This window comes from Xyrauchen texanus, chromosome 14 (assembly GCF_025860055.1).
Source record: "Xyrauchen texanus isolate HMW12.3.18 chromosome 14, RBS_HiC_50CHRs, whole genome shotgun sequence".
Classification (NCBI taxonomy): domain Eukaryota; kingdom Metazoa; phylum Chordata; class Actinopteri; order Cypriniformes; family Catostomidae; genus Xyrauchen; species Xyrauchen texanus.
In genome coordinates, this window is record NC_068289.1 from 5,037,518 (window position 1) to 5,058,356 (window position 20,839).

At 38.8% G+C, this 20,839-nt stretch overlaps 1 protein-coding gene across 3 annotated transcripts; it reads right to left on the reverse strand.

The window, feature by feature from the left end:
* Positions 1 to 756: 756 nt before the first annotated feature.
* LOC127655328 (ETS translocation variant 5-like) lies at positions 757 to 14,025 on the reverse strand. Of its 3 annotated transcripts, none has more exons than XM_052143082.1 (13): positions 13,912 to 14,025; positions 10,381 to 10,515; positions 10,184 to 10,274; positions 9,975 to 10,022; positions 9,657 to 9,707; positions 7,399 to 7,522; positions 7,010 to 7,288; positions 5,805 to 6,088; positions 3,509 to 3,568; positions 3,310 to 3,378; positions 2,841 to 3,010; positions 2,641 to 2,742; positions 757 to 2,534 (listed from the first exon to the last, which is right to left on the reverse strand). In XM_052143082.1, exons 2-13 carry the CDS (start codon positions 10,426 to 10,428, stop codon positions 2,307 to 2,309), a joined length of 1,554 nt encoding a protein of 517 aa, XP_051999042.1. In that variant the 5' UTR covers positions 10,429 to 10,515; positions 13,912 to 14,025; the 3' UTR covers positions 757 to 2,306. The 3 variants fall into 3 exon arrangements, with proteins under 3 accessions (XP_051999042.1, XP_051999040.1, XP_051999041.1); XM_052143080.1 differs by having other exon boundaries at positions 2,635 to 2,742; XM_052143081.1 differs by lacking the exon at positions 13,912 to 14,025 and having other exon boundaries at positions 2,635 to 2,742; positions 10,377 to 10,501.
* Positions 14,026 to 20,839: the final 6,814 nt, after the last annotated feature.

The following is a 20,839-nucleotide window of genomic DNA, read 5'->3' on the forward strand; positions in this document are numbered from 1 at the left end:
AGGCTGATTAAACAAAACTGCATATGCAGCGTTTTCTGTCTTAATTGTGAGAATCAAGTTTCAGGATAAGGATTAGGCCTGGTCGAGCTATTGATTTAGGAAATTACTTGGTGCACTTCTCAGAACGACTAGCCATCTAGTGGCTCTTGAGGTTCAAGTGTGTCTGATCAGGGAATGTACTATGCTAGACATTAAACTGGTAAATTATGTAATTTATTTGAAATATTTGATCCCAAATATACAATAATGCATTTAAGAAAAATGTTAGTGCACAGTAATGTGTGCTAACAATACAGGTCATAAATGTGTTTGGATAAATAATTGAAGCAGTGGATGTTTTGACATAAGTGCAAGGTATAGTCTTACACGGGTTACTAAGACAGCCATACAAAGCGAAGGAGAAGTTATGAAATAATCTTAGATGGGAGGTCAACACACATTAGCTATCCAGCAAAAGCTTGAATGAAAGGACAGTGCAGCCCCTGGGACAGCGAAAGGCCTTTAATTGAATAGAGGCTGATTCAATGCATTTGCTAACCATTATCAGCTCATCTAAGTGCTGTATGTTGATTACACAAAGAAAATATTTTTATAATTATATATATCTTTTGTAAATGTATACAAATAATAAGTGCTGAAACATTTGACCATTTAATTTATCCACATTTAAGGAAAAGATGTTAAGTCTGTCATTTTCAGAAGCAGGTTAGCTAATGAGAAACATAAAAGAGAAGATGAACCACCAGAGTGCAAGTGAAGCAGAAAGGACAGTTTATTGTAACCAGTACAGATTACCTCAGCAGTGTAAGGTATACATTGTGAGGGACAAGGTTCAGCCTGTACAAGTGTAGACAACCCTTCTGTGGTGGAGGTTGAGACAAGCCACTCATTCCATGAGAAATCTGTTAATGTATAAGCTGCATTTCTCATTTTAAAGGCACTGCTCTCGAACCCACCAGGAAAGGATGTCCAGTAACCACTGGTGTGCAGTCACTGCAATGCAGGGATCCATTTAAAACATACATACAGTATCTGTTACGGGCAGAACTATACAGCTCATACAATAAAATCAAATAAATGCAGACTTTGCAAAAATATATAAAAGTTCATCTTTAAAATAAAATGCAGAGAACTCCACAATTTCTTCTTTGTCCAGAATAGTGATATGTTTGTGGACAGTGGATTGTTGAGTACATCATGCAAAAGGAAGCAGTGGTCTGTTGTCAACTTGAAATTGGCAATGAGTTGGTAACCAGGAAAATAATGTATTCTTTTTTACCTTATTGCATGCCCTTAAGGCCCTGATCCTCCTGCTTGTCAAATATATAGATTTACCTTTACTTACACTTCAGACTCCTCATGGATAAATTCTGACTAGTGCATCCCTTTTCAATGTTGTCAAATAAAAATGTACATCAACTCTATATTTCAATTTTGGAATTTTATTGTGGCATAAAAACAAAATAAATAGCAATTAGGCATTCTGAAAAAAAAAAAAAAAATTATTATCTGAAATGTTGTCATGTTTAACAGTTCGGTGAAATTGACTTAAAAAAAAACGAATTTATAAAAGGGTGCTTCTGGTTTAAATGATGTTCAGATAAACAACACTTAATTGGGTTAACCAGCTTGAAAATAGAAGTTAATATAAAAACAACATTTGACAAAGGATTTAGAACCAAACCATTGATACAAAAACAAAAGCATTGTTCTGTAGGATTCCTCAGCATAATTAAAGCTGTCCACATTTAGTTGAACAAAAATTGTTGTATAAAAGCTTTCTAAAGGGTCTTAACAAGTCTAACGAAACAAAACTGATCTTTTTTTCTCCTCGCAAAACAAAGCCCTTTTGACTTCTTGTCTACATGGTTTGGAGGTAACACAAAATTAATTGGGACCAAAAAGGCATCTATTAAATAGTGCTGCATTGAAGGTTTTTTGTTAGCATGTCTGTTAATAATTGATTACTAATTTCTTTTAAAAAAAAGATTGTCAAAAACAGAATTGCTACAATTCTTGCAGTGAGATCCGTCAGTCTTTCAGCAACAGTCAGCTCCAGTGCAACCTCCTCTCTGCGGCTGTGACCGTTTGCCTTGAGGAAGGTTTAAGCACCAGCCTTTCCTCGCCTCCTTGACACCCTTCTCGTGGATTGACACCAGAGAAAATGTGGCTTGCAGATTTCTCCTCATTAATTTTTATGTTTGGGAGGGTTAATCTGAAAGTGGGCATCAGATCAGAAAGAGTTGAGGTAATGGGGAAAGATGTGTTCCAGTCAGATCAATAATTCAGGTTTTCAGAGTTGCAGGTTAGTACACATAACCGTCTGGAAAAGACATCCCAGCAACACACTGTTCTCCACCATCTACCAAGTATGTAGCCTCATCATAATGTGTCAATGGAAGAGTGTCATCATCAACTCCAGGCAGGCCATCGGGGTCTACTTTGAGGTTGGGTCTCTGGTTGTCTGGGAACGCCATGGAAAAGAGGGCCTCGGGATCACACACAAATTTGTACACATACCTCTCACCAGCAACCTGAAAGGAAAGAACAGGGAGAAGTTAGAACATCTAAATGGAAAACTGGATACATTTGTAATCGTAAGAAGAGCATAGAGGAAACTAAATGTGAACCTGCCTTTACCTTCTGCATGATCCCCTTCTCATAGTAGTAGCGCAGTGAGCGACTCAGCTTGTCGTAGTTCATGGCCGGTCTGTTCTTTTGGATGCCCCAGCGTCGGGCCACCTGAAAAAGCAGAAAAGGATTGTAATTTCCGTGACTCAGCAAGAACATATGGTGGACTAATGGAAATGGTAAAAAATGTATAAATAAATAAAACTGACCTCCTCTGGCTCAATAAGTTTGAACTCCATTCCACGTCCTGTCCAGGCAATGAAATGCCCGTTGGCCGGATCATCGAGGAGCGTGACCAAGAACTGCCAAAGCTGGAGGGAACCGCGGCGCTGGTAAGGTGGACCATCACGATAAACAGGTGACTCTTGCTTTACCTTTCCTGTCAGGAACAAAAATTATGAGGATTAAAGTATGCCTAGAGCTGCGTGAGCAAGCACATGACAAATTCCAACACAAATGTGGCTAATATGGACACCGTGTTCAGTTCACACCACCATACTAGATCTCCATTCAAAGATGAGGGTACCTTGGTGCAAATTCTTATCAATGAAGATGGATTACTTGACATTGAAACTATCAACCTCATTTAGCTGGTTTGGCCATTAACCTCTAAGAGCCATACGTGACACATTGTGAAAAAAAAGTGTGTGTCACATTTGACCAATTGTGAAATATTACCTTCAAGTCTCTCTGGAACCACGCATGTGTCATCATAATACAATTGCTGATCTCGGTCAAATGAGAAGTCTACAAGCAGAGAAGGCGAGAGAAACACACAAAAAAAAAAAACACTGTACGTTAGATTAAGAAATCACATTTGTATTCTTAAGCTGCAGTGAGGTATTATACAGTATGTATCAATAGAGATGTCACTTACTCTCATGGTTTTGGTAGAAGCTTGCTGCCCTCCCAAATAAAGACTGACACTTAGGCAATTCTGCAAAACAACCCAAGAAAAAAGGATTATTCAAAACGAGATTATAAAATGACCCTTAATTGGAAAGAAAAATGTCACCATTACAAAAGCATAAGTAAAACTGCATTTATTTAACAAATACATTCAAAATGCTAAGCCCCCAATTTAATTTACCTGTTCCTGAATGCTGATTGAGAATTGAAAATAAGAATGGGATATGAACTTCAGGATTTGGCATATGAACAGAGAATGAATCTGACCCTTTTAAAACAACCCCTGATGGAAGAGCTGGGCTGCGAATATCTGACACCACACATCTGGTAGCACTGGCTAAGCTAATTTCAACACACCAAAGAAACATGCAGCATTAGCAGCAAGTCTACAGAGTCACCAAATAGGATTAGCCACTGTGTCAAGATACTGGACCATGACAATCAAGTTTTGTCTGTCCTTGTTTGTCCTGGTGATTTGGCAGGACACTCCACCCCTTTCCTGTCTTTCTCAGAGCATGTGATCCTTATTGATTGCATCAGATGCATAATCTGTCTGGCTGCTTTACAGATGAATAGACCCTGTTCAGCCACCCCCCTTCAGCCCCTTCTCCCCCCTCCTTGCAAATGTGATACATGACGTACACATTTATAAGAATGGTAAGAGGATTTGGTATTGCATCACTAACCTGCAAATATAAACCTAGAGGGATAGAACAACATTGTAAGAGTGTACAACCTATCGACCACAAGTACGAAGGCCAGCCAAGCGTTTTGGTTTTGGACAGAAGAGAGCAGTTAACCCCCTCTAAAGAGGTTTTAAGATTGGCTAATAATTTGTTCTCCTGTAAAAAATACAATCGGACTTGTGAAAAATGGCCTCAAATATGATCACCAAATTTGACTTTTTAAAACTTTTTTTCTGTCATCATGTCCTCAGCCTTATTTTATTTTAAGCCTGTATAACTTTTGGCCCATGGAAATTTTAGGCAGAAATGTATGGACTTGCAGCCTCAGTCACCATTCACTTTCATTTGATAGAAAAAATATGCAATGAAAGTAAATGATGACACTCTGCCTACCTTTTAAAAAAGACAAATACATCTTTTAATTTCCATGATTTTTAGGGCTGGGCGATATGGCTAAAAAATTCTCATTATTTTTAAGCCTTTTGACAATATTCAATATTTATCTTCAGAATTATAAATTTGCTTGGAAGTGGTTTAAAATAATTATTTTAATTATTTATTTATTTTTTTTAAATCAGAGGAACCATCATATATTCAGACAGCCACTGTAGCCAAGTAGATTTAATGTTTTCAGTAAAAAGATATTAAGGCATTTTTTCCTGCTTTTAATTTGGTGGCACACTGAAAGTATAGTGTGCATTTGTGGCAATATTTCTCATCACAAATCTGGTAAAATGCTGTCATTTCCCCATTTTCTGTAAATGGTCTGCATTTATATAGCGCCTTTTTTAACCTTAGCGGTTACCAAACCGCTTTACACTGTGTCCCATTCACCCACACCAATGACAGCTTCCATGCAAGGTGCTAGCAAATTGGGAGCAACTTTGGGGTTCAGTGTCTTGCCCAAAGACACTCCGGCATGTGGCGGCATGTGGGCCAGGAATCGAACCGCCAACCCTGCGATTAGTGGCCAACCCACTCTATCATCTGAGCCACAGCCGCCCCAAAAATTCCTTTACGGTTTTAGATTTTTATAACTTGAAGTTACAAATGTTTGAAATTGTGCAAATGTGTGAACCTGCAGCACTTTCACAATGCACGTGAACCACTCTGAAAGCACTGAAAACTGTATACTAGAAGCCTGTTTGCATTTATGCAATCTTTAGAAAACAGTGGCAAAATAAAAATGTTATAAAAATCATAGCAACTTCACAATTTTGCGTAATTTTATATCGTCAGCGAAATTATTGTGACTATATCGCAAATATTCGATATATAATCCAGCACTAATTATAATGTAGAATTTATTAATAGTGCTGAACTTAAGGAATGTACCAAGGCATGAGAAGTACAGAAGTGTCTCGTTGCACGCAAAGGTTCGTGGCATGTATGCATCATTATGTGTGCTTGCTTTTGTTCGTGTACACCTCACTAAACGTCGCTAAAAGTCACAGGCCTATGCAAGCACACAAAACATTCCATGGCCTTACCCAAGCAGCTGTTATGAAGTTGAGCCATACCTGCTAGACAGACTCTTAACACCCAAACTGAATTTTCTCTAGGTAATCGGACACTCACCAGAGTCAAAGCAGAAGTCTCGTGGCTCTTGCTTGATGGCCATTGAGTGGAAGGTAGCCTGAGATAGGCCCATGTTGGGAACACCTTGCTCAGCATAGCGGGGGTCAAGGAGCTCCTGCTTGAAGCCTTGAGGCACCGGAACCAGAGGCTCTGACATTTGGCGATGGTAAGGTGGCCTTCCATCTCTAGGTGAATTGCTGGGGACCTGTGGCATGAAGTTGGGTCTTGCGTGGGTATCAGAAGGTTGGAATGGTAGGCAAGGCTCCGAAAGTTGCCGCTGAAATCTTTTGCAAGACAACACTGACATTCAAAACTCAGCAACAAATCTGGATAAAATAATATAATTATATCTCACACGTATTAAGTTATGCGGTCATAATTACTAGTACGTCATGCTCAAGTGCTTTGTTGTCAAAGATAGTAAGGTTTGTAGTAAACATGGAGAACACCAGAGTCATTCATGTATAATACTTGGGGAATTCTTATTTTGACACTGTAATACATAGTCAGATTGCTGATGATAATGGAATGTGTCAAATACGTACATTTATGCATCAAATGGTTACTGATATACACAAATGTGCATGACTGAAACAGCAAGAAAAATTAATAAAACCTAATTCACTACAGAAACCATACTCTCCTCTGCCATGTTGAAAGTTTATGGCTCCTTCCAACTCAAACTATGACTCGTAATTATGACTTGAGATGGTGTTCATGTGCAACTTACAAGTAGGAAATTTGTATTTACAATAATTCTGATAACATATAAAAGGCAGCATTAAAACCAAGCAACAAAGAAACGCTAACATTAGTTTAACTTTCGTAAACTAAACAGCATGTCAAGAGAGATGTTTTGGTCATGAACTCAAGGGATAAATAAAGCATCAGCTTAGCACTTGTGCTCTAGAGTTCTTTTCTACTGAGACGAAGTTGCTGGCGTTCCCACGGGGGTCATATTGTTACACCTCCCAAGCAGTGGGCTGCTAACTCTACTGCACAACAACATCAGAGTGATCTACACCACCATTCATTGACCTTGTAAAGTGAGCATGGCTGAAAGGTCATCTGCCTTTATCTATAAACCTCTCTTTGCCCTACAAGCTAATGGTATGACAACAGAAAATTTACTGGAGGAATAAAATATTTCATGGAGGTATAAGTACACAAGTTCAAGTTTGAACTGAAACAACGCAGATACTGACCGAGGTTCATTATTGAAGTGAATGTCACGGTTTAGGGGTGGACAGGGTACTGCAAAAGGTGGGCTCTCCCGATGGAGTGCAGGCTGGCTGGGTGTGGAGTTGGTCATTGAAGGCTGCCCGTGAAGGAGACCCTGCCCTATTGTTGTGTTAGAGACAGGGGAAGGGGTTTGTTCATGCATTGGACGTGTCCCGTGGGTGTTGGTGGAGCCACACGGTGAGACGGGTGTTGAGGGGGGAGTCAATGGTTTGAATCCAGCTGTGGGCTTCCTTTCATAGGCACTGTATTAAAAAAGGGGGGATTAATTAAATCACACTAAGAAGAAGCTATTTGGTTCCAGTCAATGGTACAACAATGATGCTGAGCTGGATATGGGCCAATGAAAGACTACCTGTAGCTGTAAAGGCACTTCTCTCCATACAGCATTGGACATCTATCCTGGCTACAGGGAGAGAGTTCTTTTGAGGGACTCGGTTCCCGTTTGATCTTGGTTGGTGTTGGACCATGAAACATCACTGTGAGAAAAAAAAAGAGAGAAGAAATTCCTAATGAAGCAGAGTATCCAATCGATCGCATCAACTTTAGTGCAGTAAAACGTCCCAGAAAAAGGTTCTTCTCCACCATTAAACTGCCATATTTCATGAGTAATGACAATCGACAGTGAGGAATAGAAGCTCTTCTCCTTGCCCATCAGTATCATGGTGCAAAACAACACATGCAATCAAAGTGCTCCCTTCAGATTTCCATCACAGTAAAGTCAATACTCGTGAATCAGTATGGTCATAATTCAATGATTGTGAATGATTTTCCTCCTCACACTGTAACCATTAGCCCTTGGATCTCTGCATCAAGCACTCATATCCGGCGCCACATAATGGCTAACGAAACTGGATCCACAGGACTTGAGCCAGATAAATCACCCAGACAGTACTGGGCTTAGAAAACCGTTCAGTAGGCAAGCTCAAATGCAAGCGTTAAGAGCAATAGTGTGCTGCAACACTCCACATAGGCTGCTTAATTAAATAAGTCTCTAAAGTGAGAGATTAACAAGGTGTTTTTCTGCTGTGGCTATTGGTGTTATTGCTAGAGGAGGCAACTCCACACCGATAACATTTACATGGACACAGCGCTTATATGCACTGTATAAGCAGTGTACTCTTTACTCCTGTATACATGCGGCTTGGTCAGTAAGCAGCTTTCTCCAGAGCAATGTAATTTCCCTGTGTTGCTTATGTAAATAACAAACATGGCATCTGAGGCAGTTTTCATGTTGCTTCGCTTTCTGGATATTCCAGAGGTGTAGCGATGTTTTGTTTCCTTAACTTTCTATCGCGACCTACAGCGGAATTGCGCTGTAATAGTGGGGTTTCCCTCTTATGTAAAATTCCCACAATGTAATTAAGGCATAAATGCGAAAGTGAGGGACCAACGATATTTTACATTGTTGTGTATAAATGGGAATAGTTTATGGTGTATGTGCTTTTCCCACTGAAATGTTGGATTATTTCCACTTTTTTGACTTGTTGTAGGGCTTCATCCTATGACGTTTGATATCCGGGCTAGTCATGCACATGCGCACTCCTCAAAAACCTGTAAGAAAACCGCCTATGCGTTTACATGGCCACATTAAGATGTGTTCTCCAGGAGAAACCTGGATGTGTTAAACTGCTTTAAAAACGGTTTCTGCAAAAATCTTGTAATACACAGTTTTCTTAGGTGTATGTAAATGTGGTCACTGCTATGCCCCCTCCCCTTCACACAGATCAAAAGTAAAACGGCAGATTATCCGTTCATAAGCATATTTCTGCTTTTTTCAGATACACCACAATGCAAAGTAAAAGTGGACAAAACACAATTTGTCTGCAGCATGAGAGTACACACCCTGTCTCTTAGCTTCAATATGAGGCCAAAACAAAAAAGGAGAAAAAAAAAATGCTCCACAGAATTGCTCAAGTATTTACTTTGGCTCTGATTCCTGTGGCCAGGCTATACCAAATCGGTTTGGACAAAGACTCTTCAGAGTTTCAGTAGCTGGAGGATTCGGTGGGTTAAGGTAGGCTAAGAGGGGAAGCCTTTCCTCACGGTCTCCCCACTAGAATCTGGTCCATTCCAGAGGCTGAACTGAGTGCATGAATGTGTGAAATCCGATTAAGAGCTTGGCTCATGTGATGCCCCATACCAATCGCCTGATTACAATGAAAAAAATAGCTGGTGAAGGGGGTCCTCTCTGAGAGGATTCTGGCAAGAATAATATATATATAAAAAGAAATGGGGAAACACCAAAGCACTAGAGAATGTTACAGAGTCAAGTACAGGGGTGTTAGAAAGACTGCAGAACAAGTTAAAGAGCAAATTAATGTCATGTAAAGTGATTTTAATTCTGTCATCATGGCGAACTTTTCCTTTTAATGCATGTTATAATATCTAATACACACTATTATATTTGTGAGACTAACTGGTGGCATCTTCACTGAAAGTCAGCTAACAAATCAAATCAACAAATCCATTGTTCCCTCTGAAACACTGGTTTTAAATTTGAGCAAGAGATGAATAATAAATAGCTCCAAGAGTTGAGCCTTTGCCGTCTTCATTCACCCTCTATGGACACTATTGCCAAGGAGAATAAATAATAAATCTCAAGGTACTCACAGCTCTCCGACTGAAAATCTGGGACGAACTGTTCATCATCGGGTACCTGAGCTATGGAGAGAGATTGGAGAGCATGAAATAAAGTTGCAAACAATGCTCCCTGTTGATTTGAAATCTGCCAAGCCACAGTTCAATGTCAGTTTATCTGTAAATCAAGTACTCCCCCCATCCAAATATTAGTAGGTTTGCACAGGCCAAATTAAATGACCAACCCGTCTTAAAAATGAACAGCTAGGATGGTGTATTCTCTTAAGAGATTCTCCATTGCTACTCTTACAGAAAAATATGCTCATGACAAATAAAATATATTTTACAAACCTTCTGCAATCCAGATCTCCTGCAGCTGGCTAAGGTCCTGGAAAAGTTCTGTAGTTGATAGGCAAAGACAAAACGAAAGGCTGCCTTCAACAAAATCACAGCATTGACCAAACTAAACTGAGCATATACACTTCTCACTGTAAATGCATCTCAGTTATCAAATCCATCTGTTAAACATGCATTAGTCATGTTCATTAGGTAGAAATTACCCTCTGTGTCCTGAGCGAGTTCAGTTTCCACCAACTTTCTTTTTCTGTCATTAACTGGTCTGCTATATGGCTCCTCCACATGTAATGATCTCTGTTGTAGAAAAACACAGTGATCAGTATCTAATCCTTGTGACAAAATATGAATCATTACAAAATACTAGCTTGAAGTAACCAAAGAAAAACTCAAATATACTTGCATTAGTTGGGACCATAAATGGAACTTGCTGGTCATAAAATCCATCCATGTTTCCTGGGTTTTCAAGGAGGCTCCCAGAAATGGGTCTTCGCTTAAAAGCGATGGATATATTTTTTCTTTGGGTCTTCAGTTTACTCTAAGTAAATAAAATAATCAATCATGTAAAAGTACTGCTGGACAGATACCATCAATGTATTCCACATCAAAACAGCATGTCCTGCATACAGGCTGACAAAACCCACAGATCCAACCGAACATGTAAATGCGTCTACACCATTCGCTCTGTTATCCATCACATCATACTTCCTGACAGAGTGTAAGGGTAAAGACAGCAAGAGATGGAGTGAGAGAGAGAGCTGCATAATACAATCCACAGCAAAGATAAATGTAAACATTACATAAGCAAAGCTAACCATCTGTCCCTGTGATTAGACTTTGAAGGGATTGACGCACACAATAAGATCACTTAGGAATAAGAAATGGATAAGTTTTATGTTAAGACTACGTAGTGTTTTTCCTTCTATATAACCAATCCATCAATTAAATTGATGGCCTAGTGTCTCGTCTGAGTAACAGTGGACAGACACACAACTCCCTCAATTGTATAGCTGTGTGCCAACTTTTCTTGTGTATACTGCCCCCCCATTTCTATGATTCTTTATGAAACTAGTTTGTAATTTCATGTTATATCAATGTACATAGAGTAGATATTAAAGGGATATCTTTGGTCAATATCTCAGCTCTGTTGGTCCATACAGTGCAAATGAATGGTGACCAAAACTCTGAAAGACCAAAAAGAATATAAAGGAAGCATAAAAGTAATATAAATGGCTCCAGTGGTTAAATTCATATTTTCATAAGTGATATGATAATGTGGGTGAGAAACAAAGCAATATTTAAGTCCTTTTTTTACTATAAATTCACCTCCCTGGCGATATGCACAAAAAATACAAATCGCAAAAAGAAAAGTGAAAGTTGAGATTAATAATAAAAATGACTTAAGTATTGTCTTTTTTCTCACCCACAACTATCATATAACTTCTGAAAGACATGAATTTAACCACTGGAGTCTTATGGATTACTTTTATGTTGCCTTTATTTGCTTTTTGGACCTTCAAAGTTCTGGCCACTATTCACTTGCGTTGAAACCTACAGAGCGGAGATATTTTTCTAAAAATGTTCGTTTGTGTTCAGCAGAAGAAAGTCATTCACATCTAGGATGGCAAGAAGGTGAGTAAATAAGATAATTAAATAATTAAAAAATTTGGGTGAGCTATCCCTTTAAGAAGATGGAAATTAATTTGTTCATTTTAATATATATTAAGGTGTTAATAAAAAATAAACAAAAAACATTTGCTCTTTTTAATTTAACACGCTTTTGTGCGAGACCTTCTTCACACTGGGTTATATAGAACGCGGAAGTAAACGTTTGCAGGGTAAACTTCGACAGCGGTGAATGGGAGATCACGGCAATTTTATTTTCACTTATCCATTTACTCTAAAACAAAAAACCCACAATTACATTTGAATGACTTTCCAGAATATAAAAAAATAGAGAGTCAGACGGAGGTGCCAAATCTACTTTCACTCTCTCAGCAGCTGTAATCGAAACACCCTCACAGCTGTGATAATTAATATATATTTTTTTTTAAACAAAGCATCATTTAATACATTTACACTAAATACTAAAAAAAAAAATTTATTTTAAACGTTTGCTAGATTAGGCCTACTCTGCTAAATAAGGCGTAAACGCGTCATCACAGTCTGTAAAAAAAGGTCTATTTTCAAAGACGGGAAAAAACTATTTAAAATCAGCGCGGACGGACGTTAAAACAAGTTTCGGTATGAACAGACACTAAAATGCACGAATATTACGAGAGCGGGCAAGCAGCACGTAAATGGAAAAGTTCAGGTAGCAAGCTTTAAATTACAAATCTTCCGTGTAGATTAAACGAGCAATTTATCCGCTTTAGAAGCACTTTTTTTTACAACAACAGAGTTGTACAAATGTAATACATACATACATATATATATATATATAAAAAAATATATATATATATATATTTTTTTTAAAAAACAACAAACCAAGGCGAAAGAGTCTTTAACATCCATCATCATGAAATAGAATTTGAGAACAACAACCAAAACACTTAAAATTCAATGATGTACACTTACTTGCACAATATGGTGGAAATAATCTAAATAGATCTGCACTTAAATAAGTGCTTAAAAAGTTAATTCAATATTGAGAGGGGGTGAGGACCACCACCCTCTCTGAGCCACCCAATAAGGGGTCTGTCTGCATCCTGCAAGACTACTACAAAACACGCCCACTACAAATTACACCCCCCTCCAAATAACCAGAGATATCCAGAAGTCTTGGAACAGTTAGATGCCACATTCATACAATGTTTTTTTTGGAGTCCCATAGCAATCATAAACTCCTATACCTATCCATAACTCTAAACATAACCAAAGATTTTAAAATCGAAAGTTTGTAAAATCATGAAATATATCATTCATACCGCCGTATCAGTAGCGAGGAGAAATTTATTGAAAGTGAAGAGGAGAAGCTAGCGGTATGCTAAGCTAATAGGCTAACCAATTAGCTTGTTAGCTAAGTGGACAAAACAGAACAGGAACTTTAATCTTACTAATATATATATATATATATATATATATATATATATATATATATATATATATATATATATTAGTAAGATTAAAGTTTATCTGTTCCGTTCAAATATATATATATATATCCATCCATCCATCGTCAACCGCTTATCCTGTGTACAGGGTCGCAGGGGCTGGAGCCTATCCCAGCTAACATTGGGCGAAAGGCAGGGGACACCCTGGACAGGTCGCCAGTCCATCGCAGGTATATATATATATATATATATATATATATATATAAATAATTGAACAAGAAAGAAATTGTACAAACATCTTCAGGAATGGAGTAAAGCACCTTCCCAAAAAAAAAAAAAAAAAAAAACATTTAAAAGTGATTATTTGTCATATATAAAAAGTTGAGAGAAAATTAATCATATAGCGATTATATAGAATCGCTTGATGAGCCAAAGGGGCGTTATTTGTAGTAGGCGTGTCTTCAAGTAGGTGTACCTTGTAGCTTGCAGGATACATTTGTTTTTTTCTCAATGAAGTGAAACTCGATCCGTGAGAAGAAAAAAAAGAGAGACCTCCATTCACAAAACCATACACCGCTCAGGCTGCACCGACCTCGCCTATAAATGTCAAGTTAGTAGACTATTGCTGAACACACAAGTTCATGTAACAATTGCAAGAGCACAAAATATTATCAGAAAACTTAATGCATTAAAATGGTTGCCAAAGACTATAAGCCCTCTCTCTTGGAGAAAATGGCGTTCGCTTTCCCCAAAAGGCGAGATAGCTGTATTTGCTGTTGCGAGCCCATGACAAACTTACGCGCTGCGGAGAACTAACACGAATCATACAGGAATTGCAGAGATTGCAGATTAAATCTGTTTGAAACGAGGGTTAAACTCACCCTATATATGTGGTTCACTCTCAGAATGGACTGAAAACCGGTTTCAGATTTTAATCCCAAAAGGATGACTGCCGTCCGCTTGTAAGGATCAACAGATGCGCTCTCTCCGACAAACAAAACTTGAATGAGGTTTTGTAAATGGACTGCTCGGTTTCCCTTGGGCTCGAGAGGCTTTGACTCTGGAACCCCATTGGCTCAGCTTACACGTCACTCAAATCGTTCCTCCAATGGTGTGTGAGAATTATGTCGAATAAGTATGAAGCGCCCAACGACCAATCGAAGCCGTGTCTGTCTTATTTTTATGAATGGATTCACTTTCAAGATTTTCACCCTCACGTTTCCAAAAGATCTTAAAGGGACATAAAGGAGATCGCCAAAGCAAAGCACGTCGAAACTTCGAGGACAACTCTACAATATGACTAAAACCAGTATAGATAGCCTACTTCATGTTTAGACTAGGCTTAAAAAACAAAACAAATCGGAACCTCGCGCAAATAAAATTAAGTAAATCCCAGGAATATTTCATGTCTCAATGTACTGCCTCAAAATCGCATTACGTGAACATGTTAAAACTTGACATAGTATCCCATTCAGCACTAAAACTCTGAATAACAACCGAATACAGTACATAATCAGTAACATAAATAAATATATTTATAAAAGTGTTAAAACAAAAGCCAGACTGAAATACTGTCCAAATAAGATGCCAAAACCAAATAACTTTAGAATAATTTATTTATTAACATTAGTTAAAAACATTGCTTAACACGAACTAACAATGAACAATACTTTCACTGCATTTATTACTATTTGTTAATGATCATTTCAGCATATAATAATTTTTAAAATCAAAAGTTGTATTTTGTGACATTAGTAATACACTATTAACTAACATGAAATAATGAATTTGTAAGTTGAATAAATACTGTAAAAAATGGAGTGTTCATTGTTAATTCATGAGCATTATTGTAAAGTATTACTAGAATACATTTTTTATTTATTTATTTAAATGATATAATAATAATAATAATAATAATAATAATAATAATAATAATAATAATTATTATTATTATTATTATCTACAGTGGAATCACAATGCAGAGAGCAATCTTGTGATCTGAAATGGATTTACATGTATTATTGTGGTCAGGGCCAGATTAACAAATTGGTTTCTATGGAAAGAGAGAGAAGCATAAAGTGTAGGAGGATAATTTTTAAAAATCCCTCTAGCTTTTGAGAAAAGCCCACTTTCCCAGGAAGACAATGCTAGTGTGCAAGAGATATGTATGAATTTACTGGTGTCATTGTTTGTACTTGACACTGAAGCTGAGCTTTTCAGCTCAACCAAGTTATCAGGCACTGCTCTTTATAACACCTTTGCCTGACCCTTTGCAGATGTGGTGAGAAGTGGGAAGGGGGTAGCCAAGAGCATATTGTATTTCCATTCTGCTTCCTAAACCCAGAGAGGTGAGACAGCTATCAATGACACAGCAGCATGCCCCTGTCTTTGATATGAACATTGAGGTGATCCACTACCAGTCACTGTGAGAGGCTGGGATTGTTTCTCTGCTCATCAGAAGGGCTTATTTGTGCCCATGACTGGGTCAGTGTGACTGTTCTGGCAGCCTGCCATTCTTTGGAAATGTGGGCTAATCTAGTTTCTTCATGGAAGTAGATGTTCTGTACATGACATTAGTGTTTAATGAGGAGTGGCAGTCAGAGGTAACTTCATGACAGAAAAGCCAAACTGATTCCTACACCTGTATTGATTATTCAGTAAAAAAAAAAACTATAAATGTGCTGAATAAATGAATGCATGCTGAAAACTCTGTTTGAGACAGTTAGTGGAATGAAGGATAAGGCAGCCTCAGGCCACTGGTGCTCTCCCAAAGAGAGACAAGATGTGACTTGATGACTATTAATAGTTCATGGAGAGATAATTCCTGCCTCATTATCTCTGCACACCCAAGACGCATAGGCTTCGCCCCAGCTCACAGCTTCTTGTGTAATCGGCATCTTTTTCCTTACAGGACTGTATTTACAAGCAGAGAGCCCTAAAGGGCTGCTTGACAAAAACAGTCTCATAGTGCAACCATCTGATAAATGGGGCCTCAAGTAGAGCTGTTGTAATATTACACTTTAATTTATATATCCATGTACATTTGAATCATTTTTTAATTAATTTTATTTTGAAGGATATGGTCCAGTGTTGCACAGTATGATATGTCAAGAAATCAAAATAACTGACCATTACTATAGTAAAATAAGCATGTGTATGGATGTTCATGTGTCATAACATTTTCTTGTATAACTACCCACATCAATCTCTAAATTACTCGCAAAGTTGCAAGGGCCCTTTGAGGTCACACGGTGAGTCGGGGGAGTCCATTATGAGGTTAAATGAACTGATGGGCTGGAGCATGGAAAATGTACCACCTCAACCTCTTAAAACCATGGAGGGAGATAGTCCCAGTGGTTTTGCCGTCGTTAGTACCGGAGAGTGAGGAGCTCGGGCCAGAGGTGAAATTAAAAGCCAATCGAGGCACCCCTGTCACTTGCGGAGTCCACCTCTCACAATCGCAAGTGGCCCGGTTGCAAAGACAATTCTCGTTCTCCCTTCCCAGTTGTACGAACCTCATAAAACACCATATCGAAACAAACCCAGGGGTAGTGGTATGCAGACATCCCTACTGATTACCCGAGCTAAAAAAAAAAAGTGGTTAAAGGCCATGCTCGATATGGGGTAATAGAAGTATCCCACAGTGACTGGGCCAGTCCGGTGGTGTTGGTTCTGAAGATTGACGGCTCAGTTCGGTTATGTGTGGATTATAGAAAGGTCAATGCGGTGTCTAAATTTGGGACATATCCAATGCCTCGTATTGACAAACTGCTCCATCGTTTGGACGTGGAACGCTTTGATTCGACACTGGATTTAACAAAGGTTTATTGGGTTATTATGGTAAAGGTTACACCTTAGTGGTTACCAAAGCACTTTACACTGTCTCCCTTTCACACATTCACACACACACTCACACACCAATGATGGCAGAGCTGCCATGCAAGGTGCTAGCCTGCCATTGGGAGCAACTTGGGGTTCAGTGTCTTGCCCAAGGACACTTCGGAATGTGGAGTCATGTGGGCTGGGAATCGAACCGCCAACCCTGCGATTAGTGGCCGACCCGCTCTACCACCTGAGCCACAGCAACCCTGTTAGATCCCTTAACACCACAGTCCCATGATAAAACGGCCTCCTCCACACTGTTTGGCTTACACCAATTTGTGACCCTTCCGTTTGGTTTGTTTGGGGCCCCGGCTACTTTCAGCCCCTTATGGACTAAATTGTCAGACACTCCGTGTATGCTGCTGCCTGGATGACATCATTATTTAGAGTAATGATTGGTAGCAGCATATGCAGCATCTGAGGGCGGTTCTGAGGTCGCTGCGAAGGGCGGGACTCATGGCAAGCCCCAAGAAGTGCGCAATTGGACGGGTGGTGGTAAGGTATCTGGGGTTCCACTTGGGTCACAGGCAAGTGCTTCCCCAAATTGATAAGACCGCAGCAGTTGCGGCCTGCCCCAGAACCAAGACCAAAAAGGAGGTGTGACAGTTCCTGGGGCTGGCTATTATAGAAGGTTTGTGTCTAATTTTTCGGAAATCACCAGCCCGCTGACAGATTTCACTAAAAAGGGATCCCCGGTCCAGTGGTCGGAACCATGCCAACAGGCTTTTATGCAGGTGAAAGCTGCACTTTGTGGCAGGTCGTTGTTACATGCTCCTGATTTTGCTCTCGCTTTTGTTGTACAGACTGACGCATCAGACAGGGGGGGTTGGGAGTCGTGTTGTTCCACGTGGTCGAGGGGGAGGAGCGCCTGGTGATGTTGCGGGCTTCCTTTTTGCACCCCATCATGAACCCGTTACAAAGTATTAATGTATTACCAGCTCAAATGGATTAAGTAAACACAATTAAATCAAGTTGTGGAACAAAATGTTCTAGAATTGTGTTGCTTTAGTTAAGTAAGTAAGTTTTAATTAAGTAAACTGGACAAGCAGCAAAAAAATAAAAAGTTTTTTTGAGTGAGAGGATGGGTAAGGCACATTTGCTTGATATGAAAAAGCATCCCATTCAACCAACCCAATGATCAGCACTAGACACAGAGCTTCATTCTTTCATTTTATTCAATAAAATGCTTTTGTCAATGAACATGGATGCCAATTGCTAACATGGAACAAAGTAAAAGATGCTACAGGGGTTTGTTAAGGGCATGTTTAATCATTGCCCTTGAACCCAATCTCAGTCTGCAGGAATCTCTGTCCTCGACCCTTGTTGCCTATCACACAGATGGACTGCTACAAGCCACACTAACCCTAAGGCAGGAGTTATACACATATGTAGAACATCACATTCAGGGTTGATATGGGCTCTACTGCATCAGTGCTGCTCAGTACTGTTCATCTGTCCAAGCTAAGAATAGAGAAACACATAAAATAAGCTATGCTGTCTCTATGAGGCAGGTAAGGACATCTGTTTTATCGGATGTCTCAATGTAAGAGGGTGACGTGGTGTTTTGCTGAAGATCAAGTTTGAGTTTAGGATTTTGACATGTCACATAGGCTTTAATAAAACCCACCATCCTTAAAGGTACGGATCACCCACAAATAAATATTCTATCATATATTACTCACCCTTGTGTCATTCAAAACCAGTATGAATGTTTTTCTATTGTGGAACACAAACAGAAATGTTAGACAAAACAGAGATGTTCCACACCAGTCACCATTTACTTGCATTGTATGGAAAAAAGCAATACAATGTAATGCAATTTACTGTAATGCAATAAAAGTGAACGATGACAGAGACTAACATACCACCTAATATCTCCTTTTGTGTTTCACGGATGAAAGTCATTCAGTTTTGGAACAACATGAGAGTAAATTTTCAATTTTCATTTTTGATCGGTTTTGACCAGTCCATTGAAACATCCCTTTAAAATCCTTTCCTGATTTGTTCTCGAGTCAGCATGGTTTATACAGATAAAATCACATCATTTTCATAAGAAAAGAGACAGATGACTGCAAAAAGTTAAAAGTTGGCCAGTGTTCAAAAAATCATCTAGATAATTTGTGATGTCCAGGACACGACTCTGTGCCTGGATCACCTCTGTGCTGAACAGACGAGAGCGAGTAGGCCAGTATGATAACATTGATAGCAATGAGTTATTGCAACACAGAAAAACAGATGTTGAACTCTCTTTTCAGCATTTGAGTTGACTTCTTTTGGTTGATTATTCTGTGGCTTGTATTGCAAGAGTCTTATTTGCTCCAGGCAAAATGCTATTTTGTATTTGTAAGTTAAGGCTATCAGTTATTTATTTTGACAGAAACAACACAGAACTTGACATTCATAGGAATCAGAAATGGCATTTCCTTTAGGTTAATGCCAGTGACATTCCTCAATTGCCCATTGGTCAGCATACGGTATTGGTGCCAAACCTCTGTCTACAAAGTACAAAACATAACAAAGAACATCCACAGAGGTACTTTCACAATGAACATGCTATTAACAAATAATGGAAAAGTACAGTGGATAGATACAATGGGCTTATGATCTGGACAAGTTCAAAAAATATATCATGGGAAACTTAAAAGTAGCAACGATCAGCATCGTCTTTCTTCAGACAGACATCTTTGTCGTTTTTGTTTCAGCAGGCGTGCGGTGGTTAAACTTTAGATAAAATATAAACAGTATCTATATACTGCATACATGACCATTTTAAATCATTCAAAACTGAAAAATTAAAGTAGTTGTAAACATGCACACTGCACCAAACCGCCGTTCTTTGAACACCAGACTGTCACACAGGATAAACCATACAGCAACAAACGGGCCCTATAAGCAAAATCCACCATTAAAGGGATAGTTCTCCCAAAAATGAAATTCTGTTATCATTTACTCACCCACACATTGTTCCAAACCTGTATGACTTTCTTTCTTTCATGGAACACAAAACGAGATGCTAGGAAGAATGTTAGCCTCAGTCACCATTCGCTTTTATAGCATCTTTTATTTTTTCCCATGAAATTAAAATGAATGGTGACTGAGGCTAACACTTTCCTGTTGTGGAACAAAGAAAGTCATACAGCTTTGGGACAACATGAGGGTAAATAAATGATGACAAACTTTCATTTTTGGGTGAACTATCCCTTTAACTTTCATTATAAACAGACTGGATTTCATCTTCGCTCTATCCTGTGCTCATATGGAGAGTTTACATTTTTTTAGGACACTGGTGTAGCTTCTGCGGTTCAGTGTTCTTTAAAGGGAACATTAACCTGTTAACCCTAGTAAGATTTAACCAGAGCTGAGCTGGAATCAGTTTTGATCCCAGTTCTGTATTGGTGAAATACACAGTTTCCAACACTGACATTTGCATGGGCAATAGTTCTTTCTTCACACCCAGTAGCACACTGCACATGCATCTTATGATCACTGAGTATATATTGGGGGCATTCGCCTGATGGCTACAGTCAATCATGTCACCTTTTAGGTATCACTGCTAACCTCTGATACTATATAACTGTTCTCTACAAGTTATACCTTTTAACACATTTGTATACTGTATATGCACACAAGGCTCTTGGAATGTACAAATAGTGATACAAAGCAGGCGTCTTTATTTGGACAATTAAATATTCTTTATGGATAAAAGAGAAAGCTAAATTCATAACTTGGGTGATGTCCTTTCATAAAACTATTGTTTGAAGAGAACAGCAGATAACTTCTGTTCTTTGTTTTCATTTGGGCCACTTTCAAACCCTGTTGACTGTCAACTTGAAATCACAAGCTGATGTTTTCATGCTGCAATTAGGAATAGTGTTTCACAGGATAGACACTCCCTGAAATAGGAAGATAAATTTAGGCTCCATCCAT